Source organism: Arachis ipaensis, chromosome B9 (assembly GCF_059453495.1).
Source record: "Arachis ipaensis isolate K30076 ecotype BB chromosome B9, ASM5945349v1, whole genome shotgun sequence".
In the NCBI taxonomy this organism is placed as follows: domain Eukaryota; kingdom Viridiplantae; phylum Streptophyta; class Magnoliopsida; order Fabales; family Fabaceae; genus Arachis; species Arachis ipaensis.
In genome coordinates, this window is record NC_142444.1 from 34294647 (window position 1) to 34314533 (window position 19887).

The 19887-nt window shown below is 31.1% G+C and overlaps 2 protein-coding genes and 1 pseudogene across 2 annotated transcripts; 1 reads left to right on the plus strand and 2 right to left on the minus strand.

The window, feature by feature from the left end:
- Nucleotides 1-1787: 1787 nt before the first annotated feature.
- LOC107617376 (protein FAR1-RELATED SEQUENCE 5-like) lies at nucleotides 1788-4576 on the plus strand. The gene is made up of 2 exons (XM_021111501.2): nucleotides 1788-2058; nucleotides 3462-4576. The coding sequence occupies exons 1-2, from the start codon at nucleotides 1788-1790 to the stop codon at nucleotides 4574-4576; spliced, it is 1386 nt and encodes a 461-aa protein (XP_020967160.2).
- A 2279-nt stretch (nucleotides 4577-6855) lies between these two features.
- On the minus strand, nucleotides 6856-9357 carry LOC148544252 (uncharacterized). The gene is made up of 8 exons (XM_088498904.1): nucleotides 9278-9357; nucleotides 8946-9189; nucleotides 8546-8643; nucleotides 8363-8447; nucleotides 8173-8247; nucleotides 7503-7592; nucleotides 7287-7421; nucleotides 6856-6900 (listed from the first exon to the last, which is right to left on the minus strand). Exons 1-8 carry the CDS (start codon nucleotides 9355-9357, stop codon nucleotides 6856-6858), a joined length of 852 nt encoding a protein of 283 aa, XP_088355030.1.
- Nucleotides 9358-11408: 2051 nt separating this feature from the next.
- Nucleotides 11409-19587, minus strand: LOC148544253 (asparagine--tRNA ligase, cytoplasmic 2-like; annotated as a pseudogene).
- Between the last annotated feature and the right edge of the window lie 300 nt (nucleotides 19588-19887).

Consider the following 19887-nt stretch of genomic DNA (forward strand, 5'->3'; position numbering starts at 1 on the left):
TATTTTAGTACAAAACAAAAATCTCACACCAAAGTTAATTTTAACCACCTTCAAAGGTTCAAATCTAGTTTATAGTCCTTTTCTACCAATTAAAATTGCCTCAAAGGCTAAATTATCTGAATTGGCGAAATACCTATTTTTCCTTTTTTGGGATTCTAATTTATCAGTTGTTTGTATCTTAAGCCAAATGACAAAATTAGCTATTCGATGGTTTTGATCCTTTAAACAAGTTTTAAATCATTCCTAAGGGTTTTCTAATACCCTAGGAGAGGCTAATTATTTACCTAACTCAATTTGACCTTTCAATTTCATAATGTTTTTAATTTTACCTTATTGTTTCAATATATTTCAATTATACTACTGGGATGGATAAAATATGAGAATTCTACGCTCATTAACATGTTAGCCGAGGGTTGTCAGATGCCAGTGACGCGCTAGCACAAAATTGTCATGTCAGAATCTCCGTTAACTGTGCTAACCCTCAAAGGTATAATTGAAATATTTCTAAAACATTAAGGACAAAATTAAAACAAATTAAAAGTTACGATTATATTTTTGAAATTTTTCGAAAACTGCAAGAATAAAAAGTTTACTTTTTAATAATAGAATTAAAAAATATACACAAAAATAATACATATTATATTTTTTATTTTAGAGAAGTTTAATTTTAATGTATTGACAGTATAAAGAGTTTTACGTAATTATCTAACCAAATCCATTCATTTGGATAATTTTTTATGCGATGAACTTAAAAATTATTATTTTTATTAATTTGACAATAAATAATTAACATAAAATTATTTACATTCATGGTATGATTTTAAAAACCGATACAAACCAATCGATCAAATCGTGAACCAACAACAAATATGATTCAATTTGATAAAAAGACATCCACCCAAAAACTAGATATAAATTGAAAAAATTAGATGACAAATGATCGTCAAACCAAACCAAAGCTGTCAGCTTTTTAAATTAAACAAGAGCTTTGTCATTTTGGTCCTCGTTGGAAAGGAAAAAAAAGCATCCAAGTAAGAGAAAGTGATTAACGCAGTGAATAAGATAAGTGAAAAAATGTAGAACAAAATGAGAAAGAAATGATGATAACAAATCGAAATGATATGAATAAGTATTTTTTGTTACTTTTTTTTATATGGTTATTCTTTAATTTTTATTCTATAACATATAATATATAATATCATAAATGTTGAATATATATAAAATTTGATATTTGTCTATTATCTTTTTATTTAATTTTTATGTTGTATTTATACAAGATTATAAAATTTTAGTTGGTGTTGTATTTTTAATATATATCTTTTTAAAATTTATATTAAAATATATTTATATTTTTGTGTATTTATTTATAATTTTTATATGTATTATTTTATTATAATTTAGTTATTACTATTAAAATAAGGTGAATGCTATGGTGATGAAGGGTTTTTGCTTTTTTAGGTGATGAAAATAACGTGGATAGTATTGTTTCGCGACGCATGTCTTTGACATCGTTTTTCAGGAGACATTGTCTAACTTGAGTCAGTAGTGCCTCTGGAGCTGTTCCCTTCATGACATTATTAGCTCAATGCAAATTAACTCTAATGAAAGTGATCTATTTGTTGGGCTTTTTTGTGGGCTTAGGTTTTATTTTTATCCTTCTATAAATATAGAGTTCAATTTTTGTTATCACATTAGTATAATTCCCAAAATTTTTACGGTCTCATGGAGAGAAAATAATTGCATAACCAAAAAGAAAAAAAAAGATAATAATAATAATAATAATAATAATGTTCAATAATAATAATAATAATAATAGTAACGATAAAAATACTCAAATTTCTGAATCTAACCCTAAATTACGCCCACCAATAATCAGCAATTCAGAATTTACTCAAATACCCCTACCTTCCATAGCAACCACTTTCCTCCAACTTCCCTCCATCAACCAGAGGTTGCCATCACTGGCCGCTCACGTAACTGTTGAACACGTCGCTTACCTCGCCAGGTCGCCCCTCCAGTCTCTAGCCTTTGCTCATCTCGCTGTCACTCACCTCTATGGTAAGCACTTCTTGACTTCTCTCTCAATGGCCACTGCTTGCTGCTTGATTTGTTTTAGTACTTCGTGACTTTTATTTTTTATTTCTTCTTTCGCACTTCAATGGTTAGTGAGTTTTAATTGGTTTAGTTTAGTGCTTCTTGCTTAGTTGTTGATTTTAGTCTTCCTTTTTTTTTTTGTTGTGAAAAATTAAAGAAAGAAGCAAAAAAGCAAATACCTAAAAAGAAAAAGAGAAGGGATTTCTCTAATGAAGATTCACAAATGGTCTTGGAGGTTGAATCCAATTCACCATTTCCGCTTTACTAAAAACTCCAATCATAGTAAGAAAATCAACCTCATTGTTTGCATCTTTATGAATAAAATGAAATCCCACTTTTTATCCGTGATTTTAGTCATTCTAAACTAAATTAAATTGGTTTTGTTGTTGTTAAATGAGTAAATTCTAAACTAAATTAATTTTTTTTATTTTCATTCTCGGAAGGCTTCATTTTTTTGGAACGTTTATGTTGTTTTGTTGTTGACTTTGAATGAATTTGTATACACTGTAGCATGATCCATTTCAAGCATATGATTTCGTAATGTATCTCTTTCACTTTACAGGGGAAATGAGAAAACTAACGGCAACCTTTTGATTTATTTCTCCAGAGTGATTAGCCGCTTTACTATAACTTTTCTCAAAATTTTACCATTGGTTTCTTATTTATTTTATTTTTTTTTTAAGAGTTATTCTTGCAATTCCAAACTATGAGGTGGTTCAGTGAAGCCTCTTACTCAAAGTACCAATTCCAATGTTCGAATTGTGTTTGGAACAAATATTTTTGGATTGGTTTTGATTTAAAAAGAAGTGAATTGGAAATGAATTAGTGTGTTTGGAATTAATGGTAGTAATTGATTTGATTTAAAAATTGATATAATTAAATAGAAATTTCTTTTATTTTGAAGATGGATAGAAAGCATGATCAACAACCGCATTATATTGCTAGATTTGTATGTGGATTTAGCATTTGTGTGTATTTTAGGTTTCTTTGGTTATAAATTTTGATTTTTGAATTTGAATGTGAAATTTTATTGATAAAATATAGAAAATTATGTTAAATTCTAAAAGTTTGAAATTTATTATTATATAAATTAGTGAATTTAAATATTTAAAAGTTTCTATTATATTTTTAATATTTTTTAGTTTGTGTTCTGTTTTGAAGAATAAGCTAATTAGGTTGTGTTAGTGGATATAAGTTAGTTGATTTTTGTGAGTGTAGTATTATGGCAGCAACAATGAGGTTTTAATAGGTTCTTTAAGTGAATTTATCTTATATTATGGCCAATATGCTGGTTGCTTGATTTATTTGTTCATGAACTGTGGTGTTAGTAAGTTTATCTTGTTTACCTTGATATGCTGAATTCATAGGGTGCATTCTTTACATGGAGGCTCTATCAATAGATTGCACAACTGATGTGAATAATGAGTTTGAGTGGTCTTCAGAGGATGAAATAGACGATGTTGAAGGGTTAGAGTACGAAGACATTTTGGGATTGACTGCTGGAGACATAATGAGGATGGTTTTCTGCAGTGATGATGGAGCTTATGAGTTTTACAGGGTGTTTGGTAAATTTCACGGATTTGGCATTCGAAAGGGTGATTGTGGTAAGGATGATGACGGAAGGTTGATTAGGAGGAGGTTTTTCTGTAATAAGGCAAGATTGAGGGAGCATAAACACTACAACCGAGTTGATAGGTGGCAGGAGCACAAGCCTGAGACCCGCACAAATTGTGATGCAAAGTTATCAATTTACCTTGATAGCAACATCAGTGTTTGGAGGGTTAGGAAGGTGATATTGGAGCATAATCATGATCTGAAACCGACAAGAATGGTGCATATGATACCAAATTTTAGGGAAATGACTGAATCAGCAAAGGCACAAATTCATGGGATGCAGGCTCATGGAGTCCCGACATCTAAAATATTAGGGTATATGGCTGGCCAGGCGGGTGGTTATTCCTTCATGGGGTTCAGTAAGAAGAATGCATATAACTATGTTAACCAGAGTAAGCATGCCAAGATAGTGGATGGGGATTCTAATGCCGCAATCGTATACCTAGAGGGAAAGGCAGTTGTAGGCCCAATGAGCATGTCAAGATACAATTTAACTAAGGATAACATGTTGGCAAACATGTTTTGGGCCGACGGAGGTAGCAGGACTGATTATCAGTTTTTTGGGGACGTTCTTGCATTTGACTCAACGTATAAGAAGAATAAGTACAAAAGACCATTGGTGATATTTTCAGGTTCTAACAATCATAAACAGACCACAATTTTTGGATTTGGGCTAGTGCTAGATGAGAGCATTGGGTCGTACAAATGGCTTTTAGAAAATCTTCTAGAAGTGATGTGTAATAAGATGCCTTCGGTTGTTGTCACCGATGGTTGTGACTCAATGAAAGCTGCCATAAAGTCATTTTTTTCGGAGGCAACCCATAGGTTATGCGCGTGGCATATGGAAAAATGTCACTGTGAATGTTAAAGATGCTGGGTTGCGTCAACTTTTCAAAAAGTGGTTGTATGCTGATATGGAGATCGAGGATTTTGAAGAAGAGTGGGCAGCAGCTATGGAGGAGCATGCTTTGCATGACACCTTTTGGTTTAGGGAAACTTATAAGAAGAGAAGCATGTGGGCCAATGCATAGCTTCGCGACAAGTTCTGTGCTGGGTTTCGGACAACTTCTCGGAGTGAAGGGATCAACTCGAATGTTAAAAAATTTTTAAAGTCAAGACATAGCATCCTTGAGATGGTACAAAACCTTGAACTGCTTGTGTGAGAGTATCGGAATAACGAACTACTTGCACAATTTAGATCAATAAATGGCGTTCTAGTGATGACTACTTGCCTAGACCCCCTTGAGAAGTTTGCTACGAGTGTTTATACGCAAGAGTTGTTTGCTGATGTGAAGAAAGAGATAGAAGGTGTTGGTGCCGTGAACTTCGTGGCAAAAGTGAGACGATCTACCACGATGGTGTACATGTTGGAGGAGTATGGGGAGCCCAGAAGACACCTAATTGTGTTGTATGATAGGGTTTTAAGCAATCTTGTGTGTCCCTGCTATTTTTGGAACAAAAAAGAGTAACCATGCCGACACATGTTCTTCGTGATGAAATATGAGCACCTAACAGAAATACCTGACCAGTTGGTGTTGAAAAGATGGAGGCAAGATGCGAAGTCATTGGAGCACTATGTTGAGGTTACAGACGATGGTAGTGAGAGGAGTATTTTACTTCGACATGGGGCACTCTATACTGCGTCACAATGGATGTTGTTTTTTGGGTCAAGAAAGTCGTCATTCTTCATAAAGGCGATGAATGGGATACATGCAATATGTGAGGATCTTGAAGCAAATTGCAAAGATTTTAGCGGTGCAAAGAAACAAATGAACGTGTCTCATATCAACGACCCGGTTGTCGTGAAAACGAAGGGAGCTCCTCGGGTGAAAAGGCAAAATGGTAAAAAACGACGGTGCGGCAAGTGTAGGAAACTCGGTCACAACAAAATACAGTGCCGGGGTCGGGGTGAGGACATGGCATCGAATCGTGAAGAGTAGTTACAAGAGGAGGGAGGGTCATCCCCAACAGAATTTGTGAGTCTTCTTTGCCTTCAACTTAATTTTATTATAGTAGTTGATTATAAACTTGGTTAGTTTTGTATGAAGTACATATATTAGGTGCGATGAATTATATTTGAATTGTGATTATTCATGGTGGACCATGCTTATGCAAGGGTTTTAGGGTTTATTCATATATTGTAATTGAAATTATCAAGCTTGCAGGTTCGATGTTCAGTATTAACTGCCTGTAAGAATGAGAGGGGTTGGGAATATTCACGTGGTCTGAATGCTGATGGCCACAGTGAGTTTGTCGACCAAGCTGCTGAGGAGAACAATGGAGATCAATTGATGCAGGTACGCACAATCTATTCATAAATTGATTGTATTAACGTAGGTCGACTTAGTTTCTCACCTAACTCCATCTACAGATGATGAGCAAGATTAGTGCAATGAGTGCAAGGCTGGTAGACATGCTTGGACATCGTAGTTGAAAAAGATGGTAACGAAAGCATCGTTCTGATGAATCTAAGTGGAGGGCTGTTTGTTGTTGTGTTTCCAGAAACAATAGAATAGGTTGGACTAGTGAAACTTATTGCCTTGTATGAGCTATATTTCTTATTAGACAACCAGATTCCACAAGTTATGAATTATGAATGTTTCCAGCCATATTTACTCTTTTTTTTTGTTGGTATTGACACTTGGCCTTTATTTCATGGTTATACATAGAAATGAGAAAAAAAAAAGGTTGGCCTTTATTCGGTTTACTCCAATATTTCATTGCATAAAATAATGTAATATTTTCCAATAATACAGACAGTGATTTATAAAATAGAGATTTGACATTCACCATTGTGCCCGAAATGGTATAAAGTTTCCATTTGCATAACCAATAACTACACCAAAAAAATAGAAAGATGTCTTGGTAAAGTGAATAGCTTACGGCCCATGTATAACCAGATTTTAGGTCCATCACCACCTTCTTTACATGCTTATGTTGTGGGGCTGAAACAACAGCTTGGCCTTTTAGTTCCTTCGGATGGCCTTTCTACGTCTCTTGTTGGACATTAGCATTTTGCTATCCCAGTATTTGATTGCTTTGTTGGCAACAGAATCCCTAAGTGGATTGTGTTCTCCCATCACAAGGTCAATTGCTATAGTCATTCTAGTTATGTCATTGACTACTACGTTATAAAAATCCCATAGATCATACATTATCATCCATTGTGAGATCCAGACACCACAATCCAATCTATGAAAGAAGAAGATAATCAATAATGATTTAACAAAAACAAACCAAACAAGTTAGCCAAATTTTGAAAAACATACCAAACAAGTTAGCCAAATTTTGAATAGGAGTACCCAGATTGTTGTGAAATGCATGGTTCATATACCCTGAATGTCGAGATTGATTTTTGTGACTTGCTCTTGTCAAAATAAAATTTGTCCTTACTCAACGTGATGTCTAAAAATTTGGCCTGTTCAGAAAAATAGTAAATATGAGTTGTGGTTTGATGAGTCTAAATTGGCTGTGTGAACTTGTAACCTGTGTGGGATAAAATACGGCTGGTTCCATTTACGATCTAATTAAAATATAGAAAAAAGGGAAAAAATCAAGAGTGTTACATCTACACATACAACGGTAATCATTTGCTTCACCATGCGTTGGCGTTCGTCTTTGTCCTTCAAGGAATCCAAATAAACAAGATTACCCTCCAACATGTCAACTATCATAAGGTACCAATGACGCTCAATGTAAATTGGGACACAAATCTGAAAGACAATTCCAAATGAAATTAGAGATGCCATTAGAGAATAATTTGACAAAATTCTTAGAAGTTGGGATACACATACCTTGATAAGATTTTCTACCATACCCATGTACTTGGCCGCAATGTAGTCAAGGGTGGCTTTGCAGTGCAAATTTGGATCCAAAGCAATTTGCTTACAAGATAAATAATGTTACTAATTAATATCCGGTACATAGTGTGTGTTTGGATTACCATTTATAAAAGGGTGTTTGTATTAAATTGATTTAACAAATTTATTGGTTTTGATAAAGAGTGAGCTGGTGTTAATATGATTTGTTTGATAATTTTATATCAAAATAGATTATAATAAAATAAATATTATTTAGATTACATTATCCAAAATCACTTATGTATAAAAAGTAAAAAAAATGAATTTTTATTATTTATGACCACATTATTTAAACACTTTTTTACTGTATATTTTTGGGTTGAAAAGAACTCGATTTGTGTAGAGAAATTTAGTACTTTTTTATTGTCATAATTTTTACGGTACACTTTATTTAGTATTCTTTTTGTATTTGCTTTGGCATTTATAATCGCCTTGGTAATTTATATTATAGAAAAAAACAACGATAAATAAAGTGCAAACTAATTCAACATCACATATTGAAAACCATATAAAGACCGTAAAAAAATAAGAGTATTAAAAATATTTTTTTATAAAGTATGACAATAAAAAAAATAAATAAATACAAGGTAAGGGGTGAATTTACCGCAAAAGTTGTTGGTAGCCACCACATGCTGTCATTTCTACCAAATGAGACCATTCCAACCACCAAGTTCAGAACCTACAATGACAATTTAATTTCACGCAAGGATGGTTCTACTAAGGCATAAAACAATACATATGGTTCGTGGTCGAAAACCCTTGGTAATACAATAGTAGTGGAAAAAAATACATACATCATCCACAAGCTCCAACCCTGGACGCAATGTCCACAAGACCTCGCTGCTCCTAGAACAGTGATCATTATCCACCAATATTTCACTGCCATATGTAAGCCATAGCACTTTCTTTAGTTTACAATGCAACTTTCTAAGGTCCAACTATAAACTTATACACAAGTTACAAATTTCGGAATAAACCTCATGTCCAAATCATTCCCAAAAATATAGCAAGCAACTGCTAGCTCAACACCAACAAATTGCATGCCCTTAGCGAGCCAGAATGCAAGATCCAAGTACTACCAACAATCATGGGAGAAAAAATAAAATAATCGAGCAATCCACACTTAAAGAGAAGTTTAAAAAAGAAATCTTATCATCTAACATTTACAACATACCTCGGGAATGGAGTCCATACATATGGGTGCTTCCGGCCGAAAGCGGGATGTGTCCTTTTCAAATTTCTTCAGGATGGTCTCAACGACTGGTTTGGTCGTAACCCTTCCTCGTGAGGTTGGATACTTGGTCACGTCCTTTTGTTGTGGTCCACATCCTTTTTTTTTGTCCATGGTTTCCCTTGGAATGAATTTGCATCTTGAACCTCTTCAGTCAGGTTTTTGTCTTTCTTTCCAGACCTATCTCCAACAAGATGGCTTGCAGTCAACACTTCAAGAACTTTACTATGTTGCACTATCAACTCAGTTAATGCTTGAATATGTTTAGTTTGGGTACTCAATATAGACATCACCATTTCCTCCTTGCTCACCTTCTTGATATCATTCAGTACTTCGTTTATCTGGTCGTCCACTCCACTAACGTCGTCCTTGACCATTGTATGTATGTCCCTAAAACCTCGAGTAAATGACTTCGATCATTAGACTCAACAAGGTGAGATTCTAAACATGAATTAGTGTAAATAATGAATCAACCTACCTTAAAGTTTCAGCTTCTTTTGCTTCCTTCATTAGTCGTTGGCTTCCATTTCCATTGTCGTCGATTTTTGGGACTTCCATTTACCTTTTTCCAAGCTCTGAGAAGGTATGAAAGCATGTTGTGTAAGATTAGATACCAGGCACACGAAATTTTCATAAGCCATCGCCTTCTCTGTGATGGATCTCTTTTGTTTCACTTGGCATAAGGCCCACATGATAAGGCCCAAAAATTTGAGATCCATATTGTTACAAATATAAAAAAGAGACGTTTTATTTTCATCAAAAATAATTAAATAACATTAACAATTTTAGCTACGCAGACTTATCCGACTTTTGACAAGACGTGTCACTGGCTCACTATCTACCTCTATTTTGTCTTTTTATCAGTCAAATCCATTCCTAATCCTTTCATATTTAGGGTCCGTTTGGGAAATTCCAAAAGCTATTTTTTTTAGCTTTTAATTTATAAAAAGTTACATTAATAATGTTTGGTATAATTTTTTAGATAAACTTTTAACTTTTCAAAAAGTTATTTAAGAGCTTTTGAAAAAGTTAAAAAATGTGACTTCTCCTATTTTCAAAAGCTATTTTATCATTCCTATTTAATGCACAACTTTAAAACAAGGACTTCTATAATAACTTTCTAAACACAAAATAATTTATTTAAAAGTTGTTATTAATAAAAGTCCTTATATTTTAAACTCCTTTCTCAAAAGAACTTATTTAAAAAGTTTAGCCAAACTGGCCCTAAATGATGTTATTAAATAGATTGTAGAGGAAGAAGTAAAGTACTCTTCTCTCATGGTGAAAATAAAGTACTCTGCCTTAAATAAGAGATATATATAGTTGAATTAAGATTAGAGAAAAAAATAGAACTAAAAACGTGACTGGTGATTGAGATTGATAGGAGTTTTGGCAGTAAAAAGCTAGTTTTAGGGTGTGTTAGAGGTGGTTAGGAATAAAAAGTGGATGTCAAACATTTATTTGTTCTAATAAGTTGGAGAATAGACTTAACCAGTCCAAATTCGTTTCCCGCTATCTAAACAAAAAACGCAACGATTTTAGTGGGTGGAATAATTTTTTTCTCCCTCCAATTTCAATTTTTGAACATCATTTTATAATTTTGCGCACGAAAATATTATTATTATTATTATTATTATTATTATTATTATTATTATTATTATTATTATTATGTATTAGTAATAAAAATTTAAAATTTAAATTTATTATTAACATAACAAATTTAATTTATTGTTAATATTTTAACTAATTACAAAATATTTAATTTAATATTTTTATATATTTCATGATTAATGATGATATATTAAAAATAAATACAACTTACTACTTTAACAATAAACATATTATTATTAATACTAAAAAATTAAAAAAACATAAAATACATTATAATAAACTTAAAATTCTTCCTTGATATATACGTTACTATTAATGAAATATATTTTAATTATTTTAAATATTTTTTGTTATCTATTAAATATATAAAAAAATATTTGTTCTGATGGTTACCTGAAACGGTGATTTGGGTTTGGATGTGAGATCCAGACTCCTTGTGAGACAACGTCTGCTTGTTCTTGAGCCGAGGTACTACCGTCCGAGTTCCTTGGGAGAAGATAGAGGATGGTACATGCAAGAGATTCCGATACTTAAGTTAGCAATGACTTTAGGCATATTTTTAGTAGATTGTAACCTAAAATACTGAAAATAAATAAAAACTATTACATTCATAATAAGTATATGTTTTACATTATTATTTTTTTGTAATAATAAAATAATTAGAGTAAAGGATAAATAGGTCCCTGACTTTTTTTTTTGCAGACATTTTCGTCCCCAAGGATTGAAAAATACATTCATGTCCCTGACCCTTCCAAAACGCGGACAAATTTACCCTCCATTGAAGTGACTCCGTTGGACTCAACGGAAAACGCTGACGTGGCTCCCGTGGCGCTGACCTAGCCGTTACAGGAGCACACGTGGCATGTAACTTTTTAAAACAGGACATATTAATCCTCTCACACCAAAACGTGTAGCTTTTTAAAATAGGACATATTAGTCCTCCCACCCCAAAACGATGTCGTTTCACCCGAACCCCCAATCTTTCACATTTATGAGCCCTAATCCTTCCAGTGAAGTGGGTCACTGTCCTCAAGTGTTCTTAAGTGTTTTGCAGTGAGTGCAACACCTGATTTGAAATTTGTTTCGAATTTCTTATCTTTAACCTAGGAGCACAATTAAAACAGTAAGAAAGAAAATCTCTTGTTTTCATCTCAGCATTTAGAAGTAACAACTACCTTTCTTAGAATATCTATGACTTCATTGTAGGAAAGCATTTCAGGAAAACCTGACGCAGTCTGCTGAAGACGAGTGAAGCAGGCGTTTCAATTCTTTTGGCAATAAACTTCATATCTTCATGGCATGTTTCCAAAACATACATAATGAGGTGATTGAAATAGTCACTAGCACAATTCATGGCATCCTGCAAGCACCACAAAGTACAATGTGCTATTAAATGACAAAAGAAGCCTCCAAATCAGAATATAAGAAGGAATTAGAAGTTTACAACTATTAATTAAAGGGACTATGACTTGAGAACTTTGTATATTAATTTAAATATGTAAAACTGCACTAATTTGATGCACAAGTATAATAAATTTTTGTCATATTTAATTAAATTAAGGTTTCTTAATGAGCAACTTCCATTTTTTTTATTTTCAATATCATTCTGAGAAATTTGCTATATATATAATTTTTTGTGGCTGTTCAGAAGATAAAATTCAATTCTGTAAAGAAAAAATATAGAAATTCTCTGCTTGTTCATATTTAATCATAATCCAACCATTGTTTTTGCTTGTCTCAATTTTCCCTATTATTAACTTTGGAGATACAGCATATATAAATTATTTCTACTCTAACAAATTTCATTGGGCTGGATCAGCAACTTAGAAGGATGGCTAATAATTCTGTATATATAAGTAATACTGCATTCTATGGATTCAGATATTGAAATGTTAAATAGATAAATGGTATGCAATAAACTGAGTATATTATAAAGCAGTGATATAGAGAGGAAAAAATGTTACTCGCAGCTGCGAAAAAGCCATTTCAACCTCAACCATCCACATTTCTAAAGCATACTTGGCCGAATATGTTTTATCTGCCTGGAATCTTGGTCCAAATAAGTAGACATTTCCAAGAGCACATGCATAACTCTCTAGATGCAAGCGACCGGAGACAGTCAAGAACAAATCTCTAGAAGCATCAACCACCTCATCCTTCGATGATAAGGATTTTAAATTTTTCTTCTCTATGGCTTCCAACTGTGATACCAGTTCATTTGTTTTTCGCAGATCTTGAACTGCAGCAGCCAGAGCTTCCCTATTGCCCTCAGTCCTTTTCAAAGTTTCAACTATATTGCTCTTCTCTTTAGCAGCTGCCTTCACAATATCAAGGCTAACACCATCAGTCTCATGGATAGTACTAAGCTTATGCTTGTCAGGTTTCTGTTCCAGGCCGGCCACCAGGAACAATTTGCCAAATTCTTCGTAGTCTGTGGTGGTTATAATTGGTATTTGCACATCAAGAAATCCTTGACCATTGAAAAATGAGTGGGTTGCAAACGACAGAGTATTGCGAATACGCATGACAGTTGCCACCTACATGTCATTTAGTGAAAAAAAAACAAATTTAGTCTTAACTTCTCATCATTTTTTAAGAAATAAATATATGATTGTCATTCCTATAATTAGGATGCAATGAGCAACCATCAATTTTATTTTATGGTTAAGATGATAAGGTTCTATACAAATTGAGTTAATTCAACCAACTACCCATGTCACCTGTCAAGAAATCTAAGCTAACTATGGATAATCAAAATTAATAGAATGAGTAAATATCAAAGTAATTATGAATTTTACCGTTGTTGTACGCGGTCAAAATTGGAAAAAGTCCCTTAACATCTCCAGTGGAACTCTCTTCTTTGATAATGGATTCTTGTCAACATCTACTATCCCAATGTGAAGAACTTTGTCAGCTTTGAGCTCAATAACATGCTTTCCTTCTGTTGCTGGTCTTTCTATTTGACCTTCGACTAGTATACAGGTTCCAGTAGGTGGTTGAGGTTAGAGGTGGCTGAGGACAGCGACCCACTTCACCGTTTATGTGGAAGGATTAGGGCTCATAAATGTGAAAGATTGGGGGTTTGGGTGAAACGACGTCGTTTTGGGATGGGAGGACTAATATGTCCTGTTTTGAAAAGCTACACTTTTGATGTGAGAGGACTAATATGTGCTGTTTTAAAATGCTACATGCCACGTGTGCTCCCGTAACGGCCAGGTCAGCGTCACGGGAGCCACGTCAGCGTTTTCCATTGAGTCCAACGGAGTCACTTCAATGGAGGGGTAAATTTGTCCGCGTTTTGAAAGGGTCAGGGACATGAATGTATTTTCCAATTCTTAGAGACGAAAATGTCCGCAGAAAAAAAGGTTAGGGACCTATTTGTTCTTTACTCAAATAATTATTAACGAATATTTTAATCAATTGAATTACAACATATGTTATTTTAATCAAATGAATTACAATATATATTCTACACACTTATCAATAAATTCTAAATTCTAAATTCTAAATTTAAGACCATAAATCATAAGGCCTTAACCATAATGTATAAGTTAAGTAGAATTTTTTTTTCTTTACATATATTTAGACTATTATGTATAAGAATTAAAATAAAAAAATCAATAAAATTTTAATTAGGAAGTTTATTTCTTTTAGTCAATGCCAATTAGTTGGTTCGTTAACTATATTTTGGTGATTAACTAGTTGGCTAGTTTTTAAAAAGATAAAAACTCACGTATAGTTATTTTTATGTAAAGTTATAACTTGAGAATCGTTAAAAGATTTGACAAGTTTGACTAATTCATCATTTAACGATTTTTAATTGTTAATTTTACATGAAGACAACTACTTATAAATCTTCACATTTAATAAATATATTATCACTACTTATTTATTTTTATTTAAATTTTGATGTTAAATCAAATTTAACAAGACAAATATATAGTTAAATTTAATAAAATAAATATTTTGACATAAATCTCAAAAAAGTGATTTATAATATATTATGGAGACAAAGAAAATAAAACAAAGAGGGCGTATATTATTAGGAAGTTAATTTCTTTTAGTCAATAAAATAAAAAAATCAATAAAATTTTAATTAGGAAGTTAATTTCTTTTAGTCAATGCCAATTAACTTTTTCAAAATAATTTTGTTTATTTTATATTTTAAATCTTAAACCTTCTAAAAGTAGAATTTTTACAATTAAAAAACAACATTAGGAAATGTCGATAGTTAAAAGTTAGTTCGTTAACTATATTTTGGTGATTAATTAGTTGGCTAATTTTTAAAAAGATAAAAACCCACGTATAATTATTTTTATGTAAACTTACAATTTGAGAATCGTTAGAAGATTTGACAAGTTTGACTAAATCATCATTTAACGGTTTTTAACTGTTAATTTCACATAAAGACAACTACTTATAAGTCTTTACTTTTAATAAATATTTTATCACTACTTATTCATTTTTATTTAAATTTTGATATTAAATCAAATTTAACAAGACAAACATATGTTAAATTTAATAAAATAAATATTTTAACATAAACCTCAAAAAAGTCATTTATAATTTATTATGGAGACAAATAAAATAAATCAAATAGGGCATATATATATATATATATAATCTTTTACAATTTCAGTGGAGATAAGTACTTCGCTTTCGGTAAATGTTGATCTGCCCCTATTCTCAACCCTAAATTCTAAACCCTCAAAATTATTAAATTTTAAATCCTTCAAATCCTACCTTCCAAACTATAACCTTGTAAATCTTAAACATTAAGTTTCACCTGATAGATCCTAAACGATATTCTTAACTTCTAATCATTAAACTCTACACACTCATCAATAAGTAAATTCTAAATTCTAAATCTAAGACCGTAAATCATAAACCCTTAACTATGTATAAGCTAAGTAGAATTTTTTTTTTACATATATTTAAAATATTATGTATAAGAGTTAAAATAAAAAAATCAATAAAATTTTAATTAGGAAGTTTATTCCTTTTAATCAATGTCAATTAACTTTTCTAAAATAGTTTTCTTCATTTTATATTTAAATCTTATACTTTCCAAAAGTAGAATTTTTACAATTAAAAAACAACATTGGTTAATGTAGATAGTTAAAAGTTGGTTCGTTAACTATATTTTTTTGCTAATTAATAGATATATAATATTTTTTTATTTCAACCAATATTTGAAAAATACTAATAATTTTACTTATGTCTGGAAAATTATATTTTAGTTTGATGATTAACTAGTTGGCTAGTTTTTAAAAAGATCAAAATTCATGTGTAGTTATTTTTATATAAATTTACAATTTGAGAATCGTTAGAAGATTTAACAAGTTTGACTAAATCATCATTTAACAATTTTTAACGGTTAATTTCACATGAACACAACTACTTATAAGATTTCACTTTTAATAAATATATTATCACTACTTATTCATTTTTATTTAAATTTTGATATTAAATCAAATTTAACAAGACAAATATATGGTTAAATTTAATAAAATAAATATTTTAACATAAACCTCAAAAAAGTCATTTATAATTTATTATTGAGACAAACAAAATAAAACAGAGGCATATATATAATATTCTTTTACAATTTCAGTGGAGGCAAGTGTCCCTCTTCCGGTAAACGTCGCTCTACCGTTAGGCGGGGCGGAAGAGAAATTTAGGACCGCCTTACTAGGCGAGGCGGGGTAGGCCAGCCCATCAGATAGCGGGCTTTTGGCAAGACAGAGCGGACTTTTCTGTTTGTCACCCTAATGGGGACATGGACATAAGTACCTACCTCATAGAACCTATTAAATATACGCAAATATAAAATTATTAATTCCTAATTTATATATACATAAATCCATTTTTTGAATTTAGTAACCCTAATTTCTGCTTTGAATTCAAATTCTTCCTTTTTCTTCCAGACTCATTCTCAGCCTCGATCCTCTCTCTCTAACTCACTTTCTCTGCCTCTCAAGTCCGTCACTACGTCGCTCAGTATCGTCCCAAAAAATTATGTTATGTTATTATGTTGGAATATGTTTTTATGTTTTCTCCTTTTGAAATGTTATTTTTCATAACGAATATGTTATAACTTGTGTTGAATTATATTGAATCGATTATTTTATGATTATTATATTATGTCTTTTTGTGTTAATTTTTTTCAAAAGTTTTCAAAGAATATTCGTAGATACCCGAGGAGATCTGCATTTCTTAAGGGATAATTAAACGGGAACTTGCAATGACAGAGAAGGAATGGGGCATTTTTTTAAAATAGGAGTGAGGGATGGGAAGAGGGCTTCTCACGCTCCCCTGAGTACTCATTACCATATCTAACTAGCAACGGGATCCAATCTGAGCCGATTTAAGAGGGGACGCGTGGACTTCATTTGCGTTGGGCATTTAAGGTAATGAACCTAAGTCGAATTTGAGACCCTAACAATGGATTTTAGTTGATCTTGCTTGTATTGAGGTCTTACTAGGCCCAAATATATCTTGGATTAATATTTTAAGTCATTGTTATAGCAAATACTATACTATTTAATATTATAACACTTAGTATATATAAAAGTTGGATATATTTATAAGATATTTTTTAATTCAAATTAAAAATATTAATTATCTCTTTTTTAATTTTAAATATTATTTTCTAATGTAACGAAAAAGTAAAAATAACAATAATTACTCATATAATTAAAATAGATAATCTTAATATATACATAAAACTATATATATTAAAGATTATTATATATGATATATAATTTTTTTTCTTTTTTGTAATGACTATTTATATAATTTATTGAACAATTTTTTCATCTTAATATTTAATAAATTTAATATATAAAATATTCTTTAACATACAAAATAAGTAATTTAAGTCATTATCTAGGATAATAAGTATAATAGTGCAAATATTTATTTATTTATTAATAGTAAAAAAATATATAAATAATATAAATTAATATTTTTTTAGTATAAAAGCAATAATAAAGGTTATGAATTAAGTTAATTACATAATTAAAAAATTGGGAAGAATTTCTTAAATAATAATAAAAAATAAGATCACTATTTTCACATATTATAAAGTTTATAAAAAAATTTTAGCTAATAAATCAATCCTTAATAGATTATACATTAATTCTGTCAAAAAAATAAATAACTAATACATTAGATATTATTATTTATGTACTAATATATAATATATATATATATATATATATATATATATATATATATTATCGATTATTAAGTTTATAATTAATTTTTAATCCAATTTTTGGTAATTAAAATTTAAATGATTGAAATTGTTAAATGTTCAATATTTTGTATCTAACCAATTTATTGTTTTATTGAAATTAAAAAATGAGTTGTTAATTAATTCTAAATTTAAATTTAAATTTGAGTAAGAAAATAAAAAATATTTTAAATTTTATCTCACTAACCAGAATTAATTTTAAGATAAGAAATTACTTTGTACATCACAGATATTGTAAAATAGTATGGTCATTTGTTATTTTTTAATGGTAAATATTGTCAAATTAAATAGTGTAAAAACGTAGAAAAAAAAGTATTTACAAATTTATAAAATATTAATTTATTTTTCAATAGAATAAATTATATATTGAATAACAAAAGTTGTTATTGGTTTCTCTTCACGCTAACTAATACTCAACAATAGTGTTTCGGTATAATATGTTACCAAGAAATATTAATCGATCGATCTAATAACTTTTATAATGACATAAGTTTATGAATTTGAAAATTTAGAAATCATTTCATAAAATGTGAAGTTTTAACAAGTAATAATGCTGATTATATTGTTTTGACTTCAAGAATGAATATGATACCAATAAATAAAATTGTCTCAAGTAAATTTCAACAAAACAAAAGTCCATAAATATTACTATTAAGGGAAAATTAATCTATTTTAAAGACAAATATAATTTTTTTCTACGGATTTCCTAACTCGGCAAGTCGATGACTAATCCACCACATATTGATGCTCTATTTATTAAGGATCTGTCGCTAACTAATAGATTGTTATACACACAAGGCGAAATTCGAACTCTAAATATTTGCTTAAATAGATAAATAAGATGATCATTCACCCAATCTAAATTGATTAAAATAAATATTAATTATTTTTAATATTGTTAAATTATAAAATATTTATAATAATAATAATAATTACTATAGATATTTTTTATTTAAATTTTAATAAAAAAAATTTGTATAATTTTACGTATTATTTCGTACAAGACACAGAAATATATACTAGTATTAGTTAAAAACAATTAGAATTTTTTTATTTAGTATTTATTAATTATTGTAATAATTAATAAATACTAAATAAAATAAATTATGACTGTTTTTTTAATATAATATTACCGATTATTATTATTATCATCATTGCCATTATTGTTGTTGTTGCTATTATAATGCTACTATTGTTCTTCCTGTTATGGCCATTTTTTCCAATTTTCCACTCATTTAATTAGTGTTAGTCGTTCCATCAAGTTTTTGTTTACCAGCAACTAATTTTCTCCGGTTTTAGTCATTGCTACTAATATTTCTCTTTCTTGGTTGATTATCAAAAAATAAAGAGGTAACTACTAAATCGGTACTCAAAAGATTCTGACGCTGACAAAATGGTACCTGACTTTTACTATTGATAAAATAGTCCCTAAAAAATTTTAAAATTTGACAAGCGTGTCCACGAGCTTGCCGGAGCAAATCTCTATCAAGCACAATGCTAAAGTGGCCACCGTAACCTGGCAAACCACCTCCAAACCCTAATCCCTCCCTCCCTAGCACATACTCCCCTTCCCTCTCCCTCCCATCGCAACCCCCTCCCTTCTTCCTCCCCAACGCATACTCCCCCCGCCTCCCTCTCCATCGCAACTCTCCCCCTACCCAATGCATACTCCCTCCCCATCGCAGACCCCTTCCCTCTCCTTTTCCATCGCACCCCCTCTCCAATGCACATTTCCCCTTCCCTTCCTCCACTACCACTCGCAACAACAACCACCTCAACATCAACAGCAACAACAACAACAACAACAACAGCAGCAACCCCAACGCACACTTTTCTCTCCTTCCTATCGCAGCAACAACCTCAACATCAATAGCAACTTCAACGGCAAGAGCACTATCAAGGGCTATTGCCACCACCATCGGAGCGACAACAAGGCCTGGAATAGCCGCATCTCCTCAGCCCTTCAGCCTTTCTCTCTTTCTCTCTTTATATTTATATATGTAGGTTATGTGTTTGTGTAAATGTTTGTGTGTGTGAATGGATATTGTTATTGTTATGGTCCTCTGATAAGAGAAGGAAGGAATGAGGGAAAAGAGAGAAGGAGGAACAAGCAATGCTAGGTTTTGAATGTACAGGTTCTTCTATTGGTTCTGTTTTAGGTTCTGATGGTGTTGTTTTTGCTGTTATTGAGGCTTCGCTGCTGCAATTGGGGAGGGAGA